The 14,243-nt window shown below is 33.6% G+C and overlaps 1 protein-coding gene across 3 annotated transcripts in view; it reads right to left on the reverse strand.

The window, feature by feature from the left end:
* Nucleotides 1-7,696: 7,696 nt before the first annotated feature.
* Nucleotides 7,697-14,243, reverse strand: part of UBE2W (ubiquitin conjugating enzyme E2 W) — a 74,129-nt gene continuing 67,582 nt past the window's right edge. For all 3 annotated transcript variants that reach the window (XM_077167019.1, XM_077167021.1, XM_077167020.1), the window contains one exon: nt 7,697-11,204. In XM_077167019.1, coding sequence (XP_077023134.1) covers nt 11,191-11,204 — 14 coding nt within the window. In that variant the 3' untranslated portion in view covers nt 7,697-11,190. The remainder of the gene's footprint in view (nt 11,205-14,243) is intronic.

Consider the following 14,243-nt stretch of genomic DNA (forward strand, 5'->3'; position numbering starts at 1 on the left):
TCTCTCACAGTTTGAGATCAAGTATGTTGATTCAGGTTCTCCAAAAAGCAGACCCTGGAGTAAGGAGGGCAAGGGACTGGGACTAGATGAGGGATGATGTCTATGAAAGATTAAGGAAGATTGGGCAGGGAAAACCTTCAAACCACGATACAGATTTAAAACACATGTAGGAAAAGAGGGGAGGAATCAGACTTTGGCAAGGACAGCTTCAGACTGAGATACAAATCTGACAAAGTCACATTAACCCAACGGAAATTCTACACCAAAGATTAACGAATTAGAGAAGCCCTACATTAGTCCAGTCCCCTCCCTGAGCTATCATTGACTGGAGGCTGCTTGGGAAGAGTGTGGCCTTGTTTCTAAAGCTGAGGCAAATCCTGAAGGGCTACAGTTGGAAGATAATTGTAGGTGATCAGCAAATTTTTCATGAAGGGAGATCAAAGTGTTGCACCACCACGGCTGCCCCACTGACCTTGGAGTCATTTGAGATACTGTCAAAACCATTATTAACAAGAGTGGAATTCAGTTACTCAAATAGAAACCAAAGCAATGGCCATTTGGAATCAATATGAGCTTAGCAAGGACAAGTTGCACCAGAACAACTGGTATCTCCTTTCTTTGATAAAGCCATATATATACTTGCCCATGTTTGTTAAAATGTTTAATATGAGATACCAAATTGTACACTGTAGATTCACGTCCTTAGCTTGCTTTTATAAGCAGAGAAAATGTAGAACAAATGCTTAGACATGATATTCAATAGGAGGGAGAGCTAATATGTTGCCTGATGGAATAAGAAGACCAAAAAAGCCTTAAAATAGCAGAATCAAACAAGATGAAAACTAATAGGAATGAATAACAGTCTATTTGGGACCAAAGGGTGTGTGTGTGGAATCAAATGCAGGCATATCTCAGAGATATTGCAGATTTGGTTCCAGACTACAATAAAGTAAATATAACAACAAAGTGAGTCACATAAAATTTTTGGTTTCCCAGTGCATACAGAAGTTATGGCTACACTCTTTTGTAGTCTAAGTGTGCAATAACATTATGTCTAAAAAACAATGTACATACCTTAATTACAACATGATAGTCATGAAGTGAGCACAGGCTGTTGGAAAAATGGCGCTAACAGGCTTGTTCAAAAACAGGGTTGCCACATTTAATTTTTAAAAACACAATAGCTGCAAAGTACAATAAAATGAGGCATGCTTGTACACAGATATAAACAAAATAAAAGATGTGGCTTTTACCAATCACAATCGTGTGCTGTGGCTACCAAAGAAATGGAATTCCATCAAGTGTTATTAATAGTGTCCAAATCAGTGTTTTTCAAAAGTATTCTAAACAGTAAACCCTTTCTCCTAATGGAAACTTCCACAGAGTAACGTGAAAATATTCAGGTATCCCTGAGGTACCACCAAGGAACATTTAGCACTCTAAAACAACCAGCAAATCCATGACCTAAATCAGATAGTAAGTTCCATTCTTTTTTGGTATCAGACTAGTTGAGTGATAAAGTCAATTCTGGTTCTCACACTTTAACACGTCTTTGAAAAGCTTGGCCCTACAAAATGATGAAAGGATTTTAAAATGTATCATGGAAAAAACCACTTGAGGGATGTTTTTCTGAAACAGTAAGTGTACCATGAAACATGTTTTCAAAATATCTGAAAATATCTGGAAAAGGGACTAGGATTTGTTCTCTGTGTCACCAGAAGGTAGAACTAGAATAGAGATGAATTGTATGAAAATTTGGGAGAAATAACTAAAAATCAGATTTGTTCAAAAGCCAATAATTTTCTGAGTTAGGTTAATCCCTATCAGTGAAGGAGGTTAGCAGGGTCCTTTCAAAGATGTTGAGGAATAATTCATTCATTGGTTAGGTTATTGGAATAGAAAATAAATTCCTTTCCAGCTGTCAATAAGCAGTAAGATTTGTTTTTTGCTCTGTTTTCTGTTACTTCCAACCCACTCTCCAGACCGTAGCTAAGATAATTTTCCTAGTTACATCAGTGCCTATTGTCCAGATAAAAGTAAAAACTCTTTAACCTATCCCTTCCTGATCTAGCCCCAGCTCTCTGTTGACTGATTTTTACCATTCCATCATTCAAATTCGGTGGTTTAAACACACAGTTCTCTTTCACATTGGGGTTTTTACACTTGAGGTGTGCTTTGTCTCAATGCCCTTGTCTTCACGTTCCCATTTTTGCCTGGTAAAGAAGATGATCTCTTCTTTAGATCATCACTGCCCCTGGAATTCTTCCCTGGATTCCCTAGATAGCATTGATTGCTGCTCCCTTGATGCTCACTCAGCCCTCTGCAAATACCCCATCACGCCAAGTATCACACTGAACTTCAATTACCTGTTGTCTTCTTTGCCAGATCATAAGCTCCTTGGGACCCAGTAGGTACTCAATGTTTGAGCATAGACATGACAGGTTCTTATTCTCCAGAAGGTCCAAACACAGTGTGTGGCATGGAGATGAGGAAACTATATGAGTTTCTGATTCAGCAGGTACTCAACATTTGAGCATCAAGATGAACAAGACAGGTTCTTACTCTTCAGAAGCGTCAGTGTGGGGTATGAAGATCAGGAAACTACATAAGATCCTGTCCCTCTCCCCTCTCCCCAAACTCCTCAAATGCAAGTCTGTCCACAGTGTTTCTGCTGTTTCTTAATCATGGTTTACTTCCTAGAATGTGATTCTCTTTTACATGTCGGCTTTTGTTTTGAAATAAATCATATGTAGGAATAATTTGTTGGTCTAGAAAGAAACTACCTTCCTTCAGAGAGGATTTTATTTGCTTCTGCTGGCCACATATTGAGACCATGGCTTAATCCAAGTCCAAGGTTTCTGGCATTCCCTGAATTACATAGGATGTAGGTGATCAGACCCCAGGGTGAGAGTCTGAATTAGGGCTGGTTTACTCCGTTTACCTTTACTTGGGGGATATATTCCTTTTGGGTTTCAGCTTTAAATTATTTTTCAATAGGGTGTTAGGTAATTTTTTATTTCTGGGCAACTTTTGTCATGATGGTGCCAAAACAGAAACTTGGTTTCATTAAGTATTTCCTAATTGACAGATGTTTTGAGGACAAAACCAACTTTTGAGTGCTGTGCTCACCGCTCTGCTAGTGGAAAGTAATGTGCCAAATAAACTAATTTGACTGACTCACAAGACCATATCAACTGGCCCCTGGCTTTCATTCCAAACTTCCTTTCTGCTTCCCCTGGCTGATCTGAACCAGCCGCACGATCCTCATCAATCTTCATACAAGTTCCCGTCCTAGAGCTTCTGTACTTAACTTTGTGCTTGCCTGGAACCCCTTTGCAAAGTTCCCAAATTTTTGAGCCAAGACTGCATTTTTTTTCCAAATAACTCATTTTTTGTCAGAAACTGCTGTTTATCTGAACCTCTTACTACTTTTTATATTGTATATTTTCTATTTATCTCCCTTATCATATAAACCCCTTCAAGATATGTACCTTCTCTTATCTGCCATTCTGCTTGGCATATATATGAGAGGTGCTCCACAAGTATTTGCTTAGCTTCACTTTTTAACGAGCAAACACGTTTACCTTTTTGATCTCCTGCCTCTTCAGATGTATTTAGTTTAAAACAATTACGTTTAATTTGTAAATATATTCAAAAAAAGGATATGAAAAAAACACCTATAAAAAGAAGGCAAAAATCAACAAAGAATGATCAATGATTTAAAATAATTTTTATTCTGGGATAAGAAGAGTAGAGTGTTCTGGCATAACATTTCAACTCAGACTGCAGTTTGGAAATACGTTCAAAGTACTCAGCAACTGACTAAATAGTGTTAAAATTCTTTGAAAAAGCTAGGATAAAAAATACTAGTAGAATCAAGTTAATGCAATGAACATTTATTAAAAGCCTATATGTGATGGTATGGTAGCCCATAACAAGCTCTGGGATCTGTCCTGAAACTACCTGTTGAAGAGCACTCTGAACACTATTTATTGCTTTGTTCTTACTTTGCTTTGTATATATGTTATATTATACAATAAACAAAAAAGTTATAATAGTATGCAATTTAACAAAAAATAAAATAAAAGCCTATATGCTAGGGTATTATGTGCTACATGCTAGGGACACAATAGGGCCACAAACACAATTAAGACACTGTCCATATCCTTAAGAATTCAGGAGAGATGACTAGTGAGGGGTGTGGGAGGGAAGGATAAACAGATGATAACCTTTATAGCTACATTTGAACTGGATGGACCTTTCAGGTAGAAAAGGAGATAATAATCTAGGAATAGGGAAGAACATTAGCAAAGTATGACTTTTTTACTTATGGAACAAGGTTATGTGATGATTAAACTAGTATCAGATGGTGAAAGGTCATAATGGTGGTGGGGGGAACATGTCACAGGAGAGAGGGAGAAATTCCACAATGTTTATGATGAAAAAGGTGAGAGGTAGAGATGACTAGTCTTCACTGGAACAACCAGATTATGTAATAATGTTAATAACTGCAACAGGAATGCTTTTATTAGGATGGGAATATAGATAGATAAAACATTGCTAATGTTGGATACTTTTTTGCAGATTATATTGCTCCACATTAGGTTATGATTTGAGGCTATTTATCTGCCTACATTAGGTCCTTGCTGGCCAGGTACAGAATTAGGGTATTTTGTACCTTATTTTCTCACTTCAAGTTTCCTTAGTAAAATATTTCCAAACTCCACTGGATAGGTCACACAGCTCCTCTCACTTACAAATATATTTTGGCATTATTAGAGCAAGCACAAAAAGAAATCCAACAAGGAATTTAAAAACAAAAATCTTTGACAGTTCCCCCCAAGACAGATATATAACCACTTTAGCTTTAGGATGTATTATCTAAACACAGAATGCCCTCAGCTATGGTCTCTGACCCTTTAATTCAGCTCATGTATCATTTTACTATGTGTTAGGTAGTGTGAAAAGTACTAAGGAATATGGGAAAGACTTAAACATTATGACTTAATTCTTTTTCCACAAATAGATTGCAACTAGTGGAGGAAATTAATAACTACTATGGAAGATGGAACTTATTTTAAGCATTAGAGTAAAGGGAAAACAACGTTCAAAGGATGCTGGGTCCTGCATTTACCCTACCAGCTACTAATCTGTTTAGGGCTGCAAATACAGCTTGTTGAAATGACAGATTTATGGTAGTTGAAATCTTATAGTTTCATGGTGGTATGATTGACCCAATGAGGAGTAAAGTGCTCCCGGGGCAAGTAAATTCCCTGTGAAAAAGAAAATTTAGAATATCAGCAGATCAAAACTTCCTTCCTGACAGCAATGACTGAGATACAGATGCCCCCTCTTCTGCTAATTTCCTTCTCTCTTCTCACAGCTTCAGGAGTCACTCATTTAAGTAAGTTACGCATCTGTACACTCAGAAAAGCATCCAGAAGTCCTTTACAGTATGTCCTTATTATTAATTGCACAACTTGATGTTCAGGAACATCAGCTTTACAGTAACTCTTAGTAATTTCCATTCTCTCTGAAAATGCCCAGTCTTTAATCAGCATGAAGAACCTCTAAAATAAACTACCTACAATTATTAGGTAAAGATAACCTGTTTATTAATTACTTACTGAACAGCTTTAGTGATTGTTTTCAATCTATTGCACTCATTTTAGAAATGGACACATTACTGTTTTCATAATCCTTTAAAAATCCGTTCTACGTAATTCAGCTCATGTATCATTTTACTATGTGTTAGGTACTGTGAAAAATATTAAGAACTAGTACTAAATAACTAGTACTAAAAGTACTAGTTCTTTCATAAAGAACTACTAAATAAATTTTTACATTACTAACTATAAAGAGGTTTAATAGCTGTTCAATTTAGTATTCAAGTCTACAGAAAATATCAAATAACAACTGTTTTATTAAGGAAAGTTAAGGATTCATAAAGCACACAAAACAATTTGTTTTCAACTAACAAAAGTTTGATACACGTATTTAAAAATATATAACATATAGTTGTCTCAGATTAACATTTATATTCTATTTAAAAAGTAGTAACTTTACATGTTTTGCAACTTGACTTTATAAAATTTATACATCCATCCTATTCATATCCTCAGGCATGAGGATCAATAAAATGCACAATCTGTATTCCTCAATATCAAGAGAAAAATGGTACCAACCAAAAATAATCAATTTATTTTGACCTAAACATGTCTTTATTAACCTAAAAAATCCATTCAAATAATTATTTTACCACAAGACTGGCATTTATATCGACAATCCGTGGTTAACTCGGAAGAGAATTGCGTTTTCATGGTTTCTGACAAATATCCACCAAATTCTCACTAGTCCTGCTTCAGGCTTTAAGAGAGAGAATCTTTCCATATACCAGAGAAAATGACAGTGATGTCAACCTAATAAATTAAAGCTCAATAAATTTTAAAATCATGCTTTTGCCTACATGAAAACAGCTTAGGATTAGTTATAGGAGCAAGCTTTTCTCAAAACCTAGGCAGGATGTGCTAAGAAAAAGAACAAGAACTGGATCTCCTTTTCCCAGCCAACTCTGCACTGAACTTGCAAAACTGGGGAGGTTCTTGAGGTATGTTAAGATAACAGCTTCTATTCAGGCATTTATTCTACATCTCAAAAAGCTTCAGATATCATATTATTTTATCAAAAAATATTTTTTTTATTAAAAAAAGAATCATGTAATCACTCTGGAGATTCATTACCAAATACTAACATACGAAAATTAAACCTAAATAACAACTCACTAGGACTACAGATTCCCCAGTCTTATGAATTATGACATCAATTTGAAGGATAGAGGCTAAGATGAAAGTACGTTTTTATTCCATGGGCCTATTTAAAGATGATATATATAAACCTGTCTTTAAATTAATGCACAATATATGCTGAGAAAGTAACTCACAAAAATACTTAAGGAAATAATTTCATATTTCAAAATGATTAGAAATGTAAATGGAAAAATATTTTTAACAAAACAAGTGCTTTAATTCATTTTGGTAATGATTAAACTTTGGGAGAGTAATCCACCCACCTCCCAAATATATATATAAAAGAATTCCCTCAATGTTAGTATTTAAGAATTAAAATTACAATTAACAGTTCATCTGTGTAGTAGAAAATTATTCAACAAATTTAGCCATGAACTGAAATTACGTATACAAAATTCTGTGTATTTTACTTGTAAGGAGAGTCTTTAAATTCTTTCAAAATTTGTGATGCAATTCTAATAATCTTCCTTCTCTGGATTCCCTAACCTCAAAAAGAAAAGAAAGAATAAGTTAGATCAGAAGTCAGAGAGGGAAACTGGTGAAGATTGATACACTGATACTTATGAGAAGAGAACAGGGATAAACCAAACAAGGCTGCAAAGAGGAATGGGACTACCTGGTGCAGATTCAAGCTCCTCCATCACAGATCTCAACCACGCAAAGGAATTAAAGTTATCAGTGTAATGCAAAATAGTACAGTGGCTGATCTTGGTAACAACGAATACTCAGAAAAATATGGGTAAGCTGTAGTTCTTTTAGAAAACCAACTTATATATACAGTTATACATAAGTACAAATGTTAAGCATTCAGCTAAATTATGTACAAAAAAAAACAAAACAAAAATGAGATCAAGAAATTTAAGCAGTAGTAACCATTAAAGGCTTGGAACTAGTGACACTGAATTCTTTATTTAAAAATTTCTGAACAGAACAATACCTCCTCTTCTCTTCTCAACAAGAAGGTTTAACAAGTTTTAAATATCTCAATTCTCAAAAACTAAGCTCTTTTAAAATGACTGGATTATCAGAAAAAAAGTAGTACATAGTTAACATACCATTTTCATATCACTACCCATTTCCATTATTTATTTGTCAATCCATTTTTTTTTCTTGTCAATTCATTTTTGATGCAATTTGGGAACAATTAAGCAGTCACTAGATACCTGTTTTAGCTCTGAAGAAATTATTATCCACCACAGGATTTTGATATGTATTTTCTTGTATGTATTTAAAATTGCAGAAGAGTCAAGTTATGAACTAGTCTAGTTACTTTATACCAAATATTTAGATACCTAATCAAAACAACAAGGATTAAAATCTTTCCCCAGCTGAATGTCGACTATACAAAAGCTGTTTTCTGCATTTTCTTCTAGAGATTAAAAAAAATGCTTTATTTTCCTGCTAGGTAAAAGGAAGAACTACACATTCAAGTCCTTTAGAGGTGAATACTAATTTCTTATGAGAATAGCCATAAAATGTATTGTTTTAAAATTCTCCAAAAAAAAAATACCTTCAAAATCTAGAGCATTGATGTGTAATTTGACATAATATTTTCTTTTGAGAGGGCACAAGTTCATGATCTAAGCATGCATAAATAAGGAACTGAATGTATCATTGACAGATTTGGCAAAAGAATGGTATAAAATAAATAAATAAATAAATAAAAAGGGGAGAGTACATATATTCTAAATAATGAAGTATAATTTTATAGGCCTGTGTAGCATATAGTGGCCCTTGGAGGGGACTCAGGGAAAAGAGAGAAGCAAGCATGTTCTTATGTGTATTTTCTTGATATTCTAGTTGTCATTCAACAACACATTACAGAGAATTATTCCTTTTATTACAAAACAATGAATTGCCCTTTCTAGAGCAATGACCTGGCAAATTTCTTATGTTTTTTAAAAACGTAACTTATATTTGAAATTAACTTCATAATTAAATCTAAGTACAAAAGAATTTTCAATAATTCCTAATTTCAAAGGAGTAATAATAAAATTTTATGTGATCATGATTTTTTTCTCTTTAAAGGATAAAATGGACAAACTATTTGGCTTTCCTTTACTTTCTCCTCTGCTTCACTTTAATCTGCTCAATGGAATCGGTCTATATGTATAGAGAGGTATGTTAAAATACTGTCATTTCTATTAAAAAACTCAATAGAGGCTAGTATGACCTATTGATGTATAGCACAGCATCATTAATTTTTGACCTGGTATATTAATAATTAATTCCTTTGGTGAAGAAATGTCACAGGTCATTTGATTACAAAAGATTTTAGTAAGAGGACCAGCAGTATGGAGATTTTTGCCCCCAGAGAAAGATCAAGTCAATCAGTAGTTTAGAGTAGTTATGTAAAATATGAAAATACATTTAAATCTGCAAATTTCATATTGAAAAAGCAGTTACAAATTAAAGAGTTCAAAGCATTCAAAAAACATTTTCTGTCCCAGTTAAACAAGCTAACTATTAAGGTTGATAGAGACACTGTGAGACCTATTCCTCTGATCAGGAATAGAACAACAACAAAAAGTTTTTAATTTAAGTGGTAGTTGCTAACTAGCAGTTTTATAAACAGTGTCCACAATTTGGTGGCTGGCCATGGTTTCTGTTTTTTTTCAAGTTATATCTATAGCAGACATATTTTTTAAGTCTACCCACCCCTGAGTTCAACAATTATACTTTTTTTGAATATATAATTATATGCCCTTAATTAACAACATGTACAAAGCTATAAAATGTCAACTACACAGAGATTAAAAACAACATTTTAATAGTCTTGGCCAATTACTTATCGGATGGTTTGCTGGGGTACATATTTCAAATCTTTCAGCCAACTGGCTTTTATTTCTAAGCTCAAATTGATTTATATGTTCACTGCTGGATATTTTAAAAAGAGTGCAACAATAAGGCATTAGTAAAAATAACATTGTAGTAGAAACAGATTTTGCATATGTGAAAAGGTAATTTATAAAATACATTAATTGCTTTTTAAAAAGAGAACCTAGCTGCAGTTATCATTTACATGGTAGTGAGAAATGGACTTTCCAACAATTATTTTTTTCTATAGAAAAATTTTATCTAGTCAATAAGCAAAGACTTTTAAAAACAAGAAGGAAATTAAACAAAACAAATCCCACCAGGAAAAAAGTATATGGTTGTGTGAGACAAATAAGCAAACATACCATTTCATAGTGTACTTTTGCCTAAATTTTAAAATAAAAATGTCCACACTCTTTTGTTAAAACATTAAGCCTCTGTCAAAAATGTATTTCTTATTTTATAGTAGTACAGGATTGAAGGACAAGATGATACTTACAAGTAAAGAAAATTTACAAGAAAAAAACTTGACAAAAGTTTTTCAGTTAAAGTATTGTAACATTCAAACTTAACTCGAAACAATAGTAACAAGATTGCAAACAAAAATGTTTATGGATTTTTCAAACATAAATAAGTGAAATAGTGTTTAGGCAGTAGGGCTCATGCTGATGGCTAGCAGGAAGTAACAGCGTGTAATCTACTTGGAAAAATCTTTAATGTATAAATAACAAGCCCAAATTATGGACTGCAGCAATTCAGTCATCACTGCCATTTTTCTTCCAAAATAAAGCCTTGATTAAACCATTCATACCCTAATTACTCATACCTTTACTTCAGAGACTGAGGAACTATATACAATAGACAAGTTTCTTTTCACCATAGGGATAACATATTGTACCTCTCTGCCAATGTTACTTGAAAACCTTCCATGTCAAAACAATTTGACAGCAGATATAAACAGTTCAATAAATACGCAATGATCTTTCATTACAATCCTTTACAGACGCATGTTAATTCATGCTGTTAACCTTAGGATCACAGTGCATAGAATCCAAATATAAACAGTTAGGGTGACTTTCAAAGTAATGTTGGATCCCTCACTTTATTAATAATCCCACTATATACCCAATAAATTCATTTCATAGGCCCTATCATGCATTAATCATTTGGTGGCAGGAGTTAATGACAACTTTTCCTGTTACAACGCCCATTGCCGGCAATGAACGTCCCAGAACCGCCAAGAATGTCATTGTTATTGCACAATACATGAGGACCTGGAACGTTTCCAAAAGCTTAAAAAAATAAAAATAAAAAATGGAATTATATTTGACATTTCCTGACACCTGCATTAATACTGTATGACTAATAAAAGCATGTCAGTTGCCTGGACTGAACCAGCGATCAACATGCGCCCAGAATGCACACGAGTAAAAATGCAGTAAAAGGAAGTAGTCTTCATTGCCTATAGGTCACTTCCAGTCAAAGGTTAAAGTTCAAAGACTGAATGATCAAAGTGCTCATTTTCTCAGTAGGACTATCTTCTGCTAGGAGGATGATAACAGTGGCATCAACAAGTATCATCTTTAAGAAAAGGAGAAAAAAGATAATTAAAAAGTCAAGCATGAATAAATAAAATCTACAAATTAGTCTAACCCAGAAATAACTCCAAGCAGCAAGAAGAAAATGGTTTACGTGTCTCACCTGCCACCCCCAATCTGCAAATAAAAAGTCCAATTTGCGTTCAATTACAGTGACAAGTCAAATTCTATTCTTTCATGGAAATGGTAGTTCACACAAACCTTAAAATGATTTATTATTAATATGTTAGTTCTGTTTAAAATAAATATAAAAATTTACAAGTTTTCTTTTTGTTTGAGGGGAACAGAAGTCTTATTTGTTTTTAGAGAGATAAAATACAACAGGTGTGTTTCAAAATTTGTAAAGATAGTCAAGCACATCAGGATTTACCAATCTTCAGATACTTTTTTTATGGGCAGCTATTCAAAACTGTAATGAAATAAGAAATGAATTTCTGGCCAACACTGCCATGATATTTAACTCTAATATACAGAATGATACGAGCCATATGTATCTTTGTACTATGAAGGAAACAGCTTCAGCAATGAGATACAACTTCCTTATCAATAAGTAGTTAATGCTGTTAATTTCTCTTTAGAAATTAAGTCTGTCGGTTAACAAATACAAACAAAAGGGGCCATTAAAACACCCCACAGAATTGTTCAGTAATATCTTCTGGTTGCCTCAGCACACACTTACATAACATAGACAATATTTGGGGGGATCATGGCTTATTTTACAAAACATATCTAAAGGATTTATTTTGAAGACTGATTATTTTTCAAAGAGAAGCTTCAGAAAGAAGCAAGACTGGTGACAACCACCTGAGAGTTGTCAAACCCTGAAAGGAAAAAATTTTGCAAATAGTGATTAGCATATTTTACAAACTACCCCATGCCAGGATTGATATACTGTTAATAAAGCACTCATTTATAAAGACTCTGTGAGAGCTAAAACTAAGAAATATGACCTGTATGTTGGACAAAGTAGTAGAATATTGTATGATCCTATGTCTTAGGAAGATAGACCAGATTTTTAAAAACAAATCATATCTAATTCTAAAAAAAAAAAAAAAAGAAATCATATCTAATTCTTTAGAATTTTTAAAGTAAATAAGAATATCTTTAAGAAAAAACTAGTAAACAGTTAATTGTTTCTGTAAATTTCACACGAAAGCATTTCTGTTTCTTAAATTGCAATAGAATATTGAATGGAAAAGATATTTTATCATGGAAACAGAACAAAGTTAGGAATACAAAGAAGTTCCCTAAAACAGTCACTTCTTAAGTAGAGTATTTTATAACAACACTGGGGTCCCTAAAAATCAATACTAAAACTAATCACTTTATGAACTGCCTCTTAAAAAGCATGCATAATGAATTCTCTAACCCGAAAGATGGCACTGCATTCTACCATACAAAATTTGTCATATTACTGGGAAACAGTACCACATGGCAATTTGTATACAATAAGAAAAAGAAGCAAAGATCAATTTGAACATAATGTTACCTAGTTAACCAACAAAAAGCCTGTATCTCCAAAGACATAACATCTTTGATAGATGGTACCACAAATTTATCTTTATCAGACTGTTGATGCTGGAAGGTTTTTAGTACACTAGGATTCTGTAGAATATGCTAACAACTACCACCAAAATGATCAGGAAATTCGTGTGAAGCTATTTTCCATATCCCAATTCTCATCTTGAATATGATATTATAAGAAAAAGCCTAGAACTGATACAATTCTACCTGTCTCAAATGCCCTACTACTGGAGAAATAAGTTTACTAAGTAAGTTCTGAAGATTGTGTTCAATTATTTCTGATAGCTAAACCCTCAGGAACTTGCAGGATAACAAGTAACCAAACTGAAATACTCTTTGATAGACTATTTGTAATCCAGTCTTTGAGCAAATACTTAAGTGTGGAGACCAGTATGCAGCAAAGCCTTCCCGTCACTTCCCTAAATAAGAGGGCTACAACTAAGAAGCAAAAACTCCATTTATTAGCAGAAAGAACATAGTTTGTTAGCTAGATAAAAAAGAGTATTGGATACCAGGGCTGGCTCACAAAGAAATAAGTTGCTCCTAGAGTAAATTCACCTTGAGTCAAGACAGACATAGGGCTATAAAAGATGGTGAAAAAACACATTATATTTAATTTTTTTGCTGAATAATCAGATAAGGACAGGAAAATACTTGCAGCAAGGAGATTGCTTAAAAAAATTTCATATAATAATTTTTTTTTCTAGAACTGTAGAAGACCCTACTAAAAATTATACTCTCAAAATAATATACAATTTACGAGTTCCAAAGAGGTGTCACCTACCATGGCTAGCTTCATGGGCTTCTGTAAAACATGAATGAAAGAGAACTACAGTACAAGACAGTCTTTAGTTTTTCCCAGAGTTTTAGAATCATCCCATTATACTGGGAAACACCTCCCTGGATATTTCCAGGGACAGAAGACTAGAAGAAAAGGAATACAGTAATAGATCAGTAGATAGGAAGTTGGATGAACAGAAATATATCCTTACAAGTTTTGCCTCTTGAAGGTTTAGGGAATTTAAATATTACTTTGATGAACTCATTCGAGAAAGATTCAAAACAGACAACAGAGTTGTTCTCCAGTAGGAAGCAGAGGGCAAAAACTGTTAAATTGAATAAAAGTTTGGACTCCGGAATTTAGAAAGTGGTTTTGTAACCTTAAAAGGAAGTATAAATAAAAAGTTTCAATAAACAAACAAATAAATAAATAATTAAAAAAAAAAAAAAGGTGGGCCACTGTGGCTCAGCAGGCAGAATTTTTGCCTGCCATGCTGGAGACTGGGGTTCGATTCCTGGTGCCTGCTCATGCAAAAAAAAAACAAAAAACGGAAAAGTTTCACAACAGGTAAATTCATGGATAACAGCTATAAGGTAAGAATAAAAGGAGTTTAATAATACAATCTGAGACAACTTTATATTTCTGTTCCCACATAATCCTTGTAATTCTAAGAAAATGTTCCAACTGAATGGAACAGAATGTAGTCTACTACATTAA

Source organism: Tamandua tetradactyla, chromosome 6, assembly GCF_023851605.1.
Source record: "Tamandua tetradactyla isolate mTamTet1 chromosome 6, mTamTet1.pri, whole genome shotgun sequence".
Taxonomy (NCBI): Eukaryota; Metazoa; Chordata; class Mammalia; order Pilosa; family Myrmecophagidae; genus Tamandua; species Tamandua tetradactyla.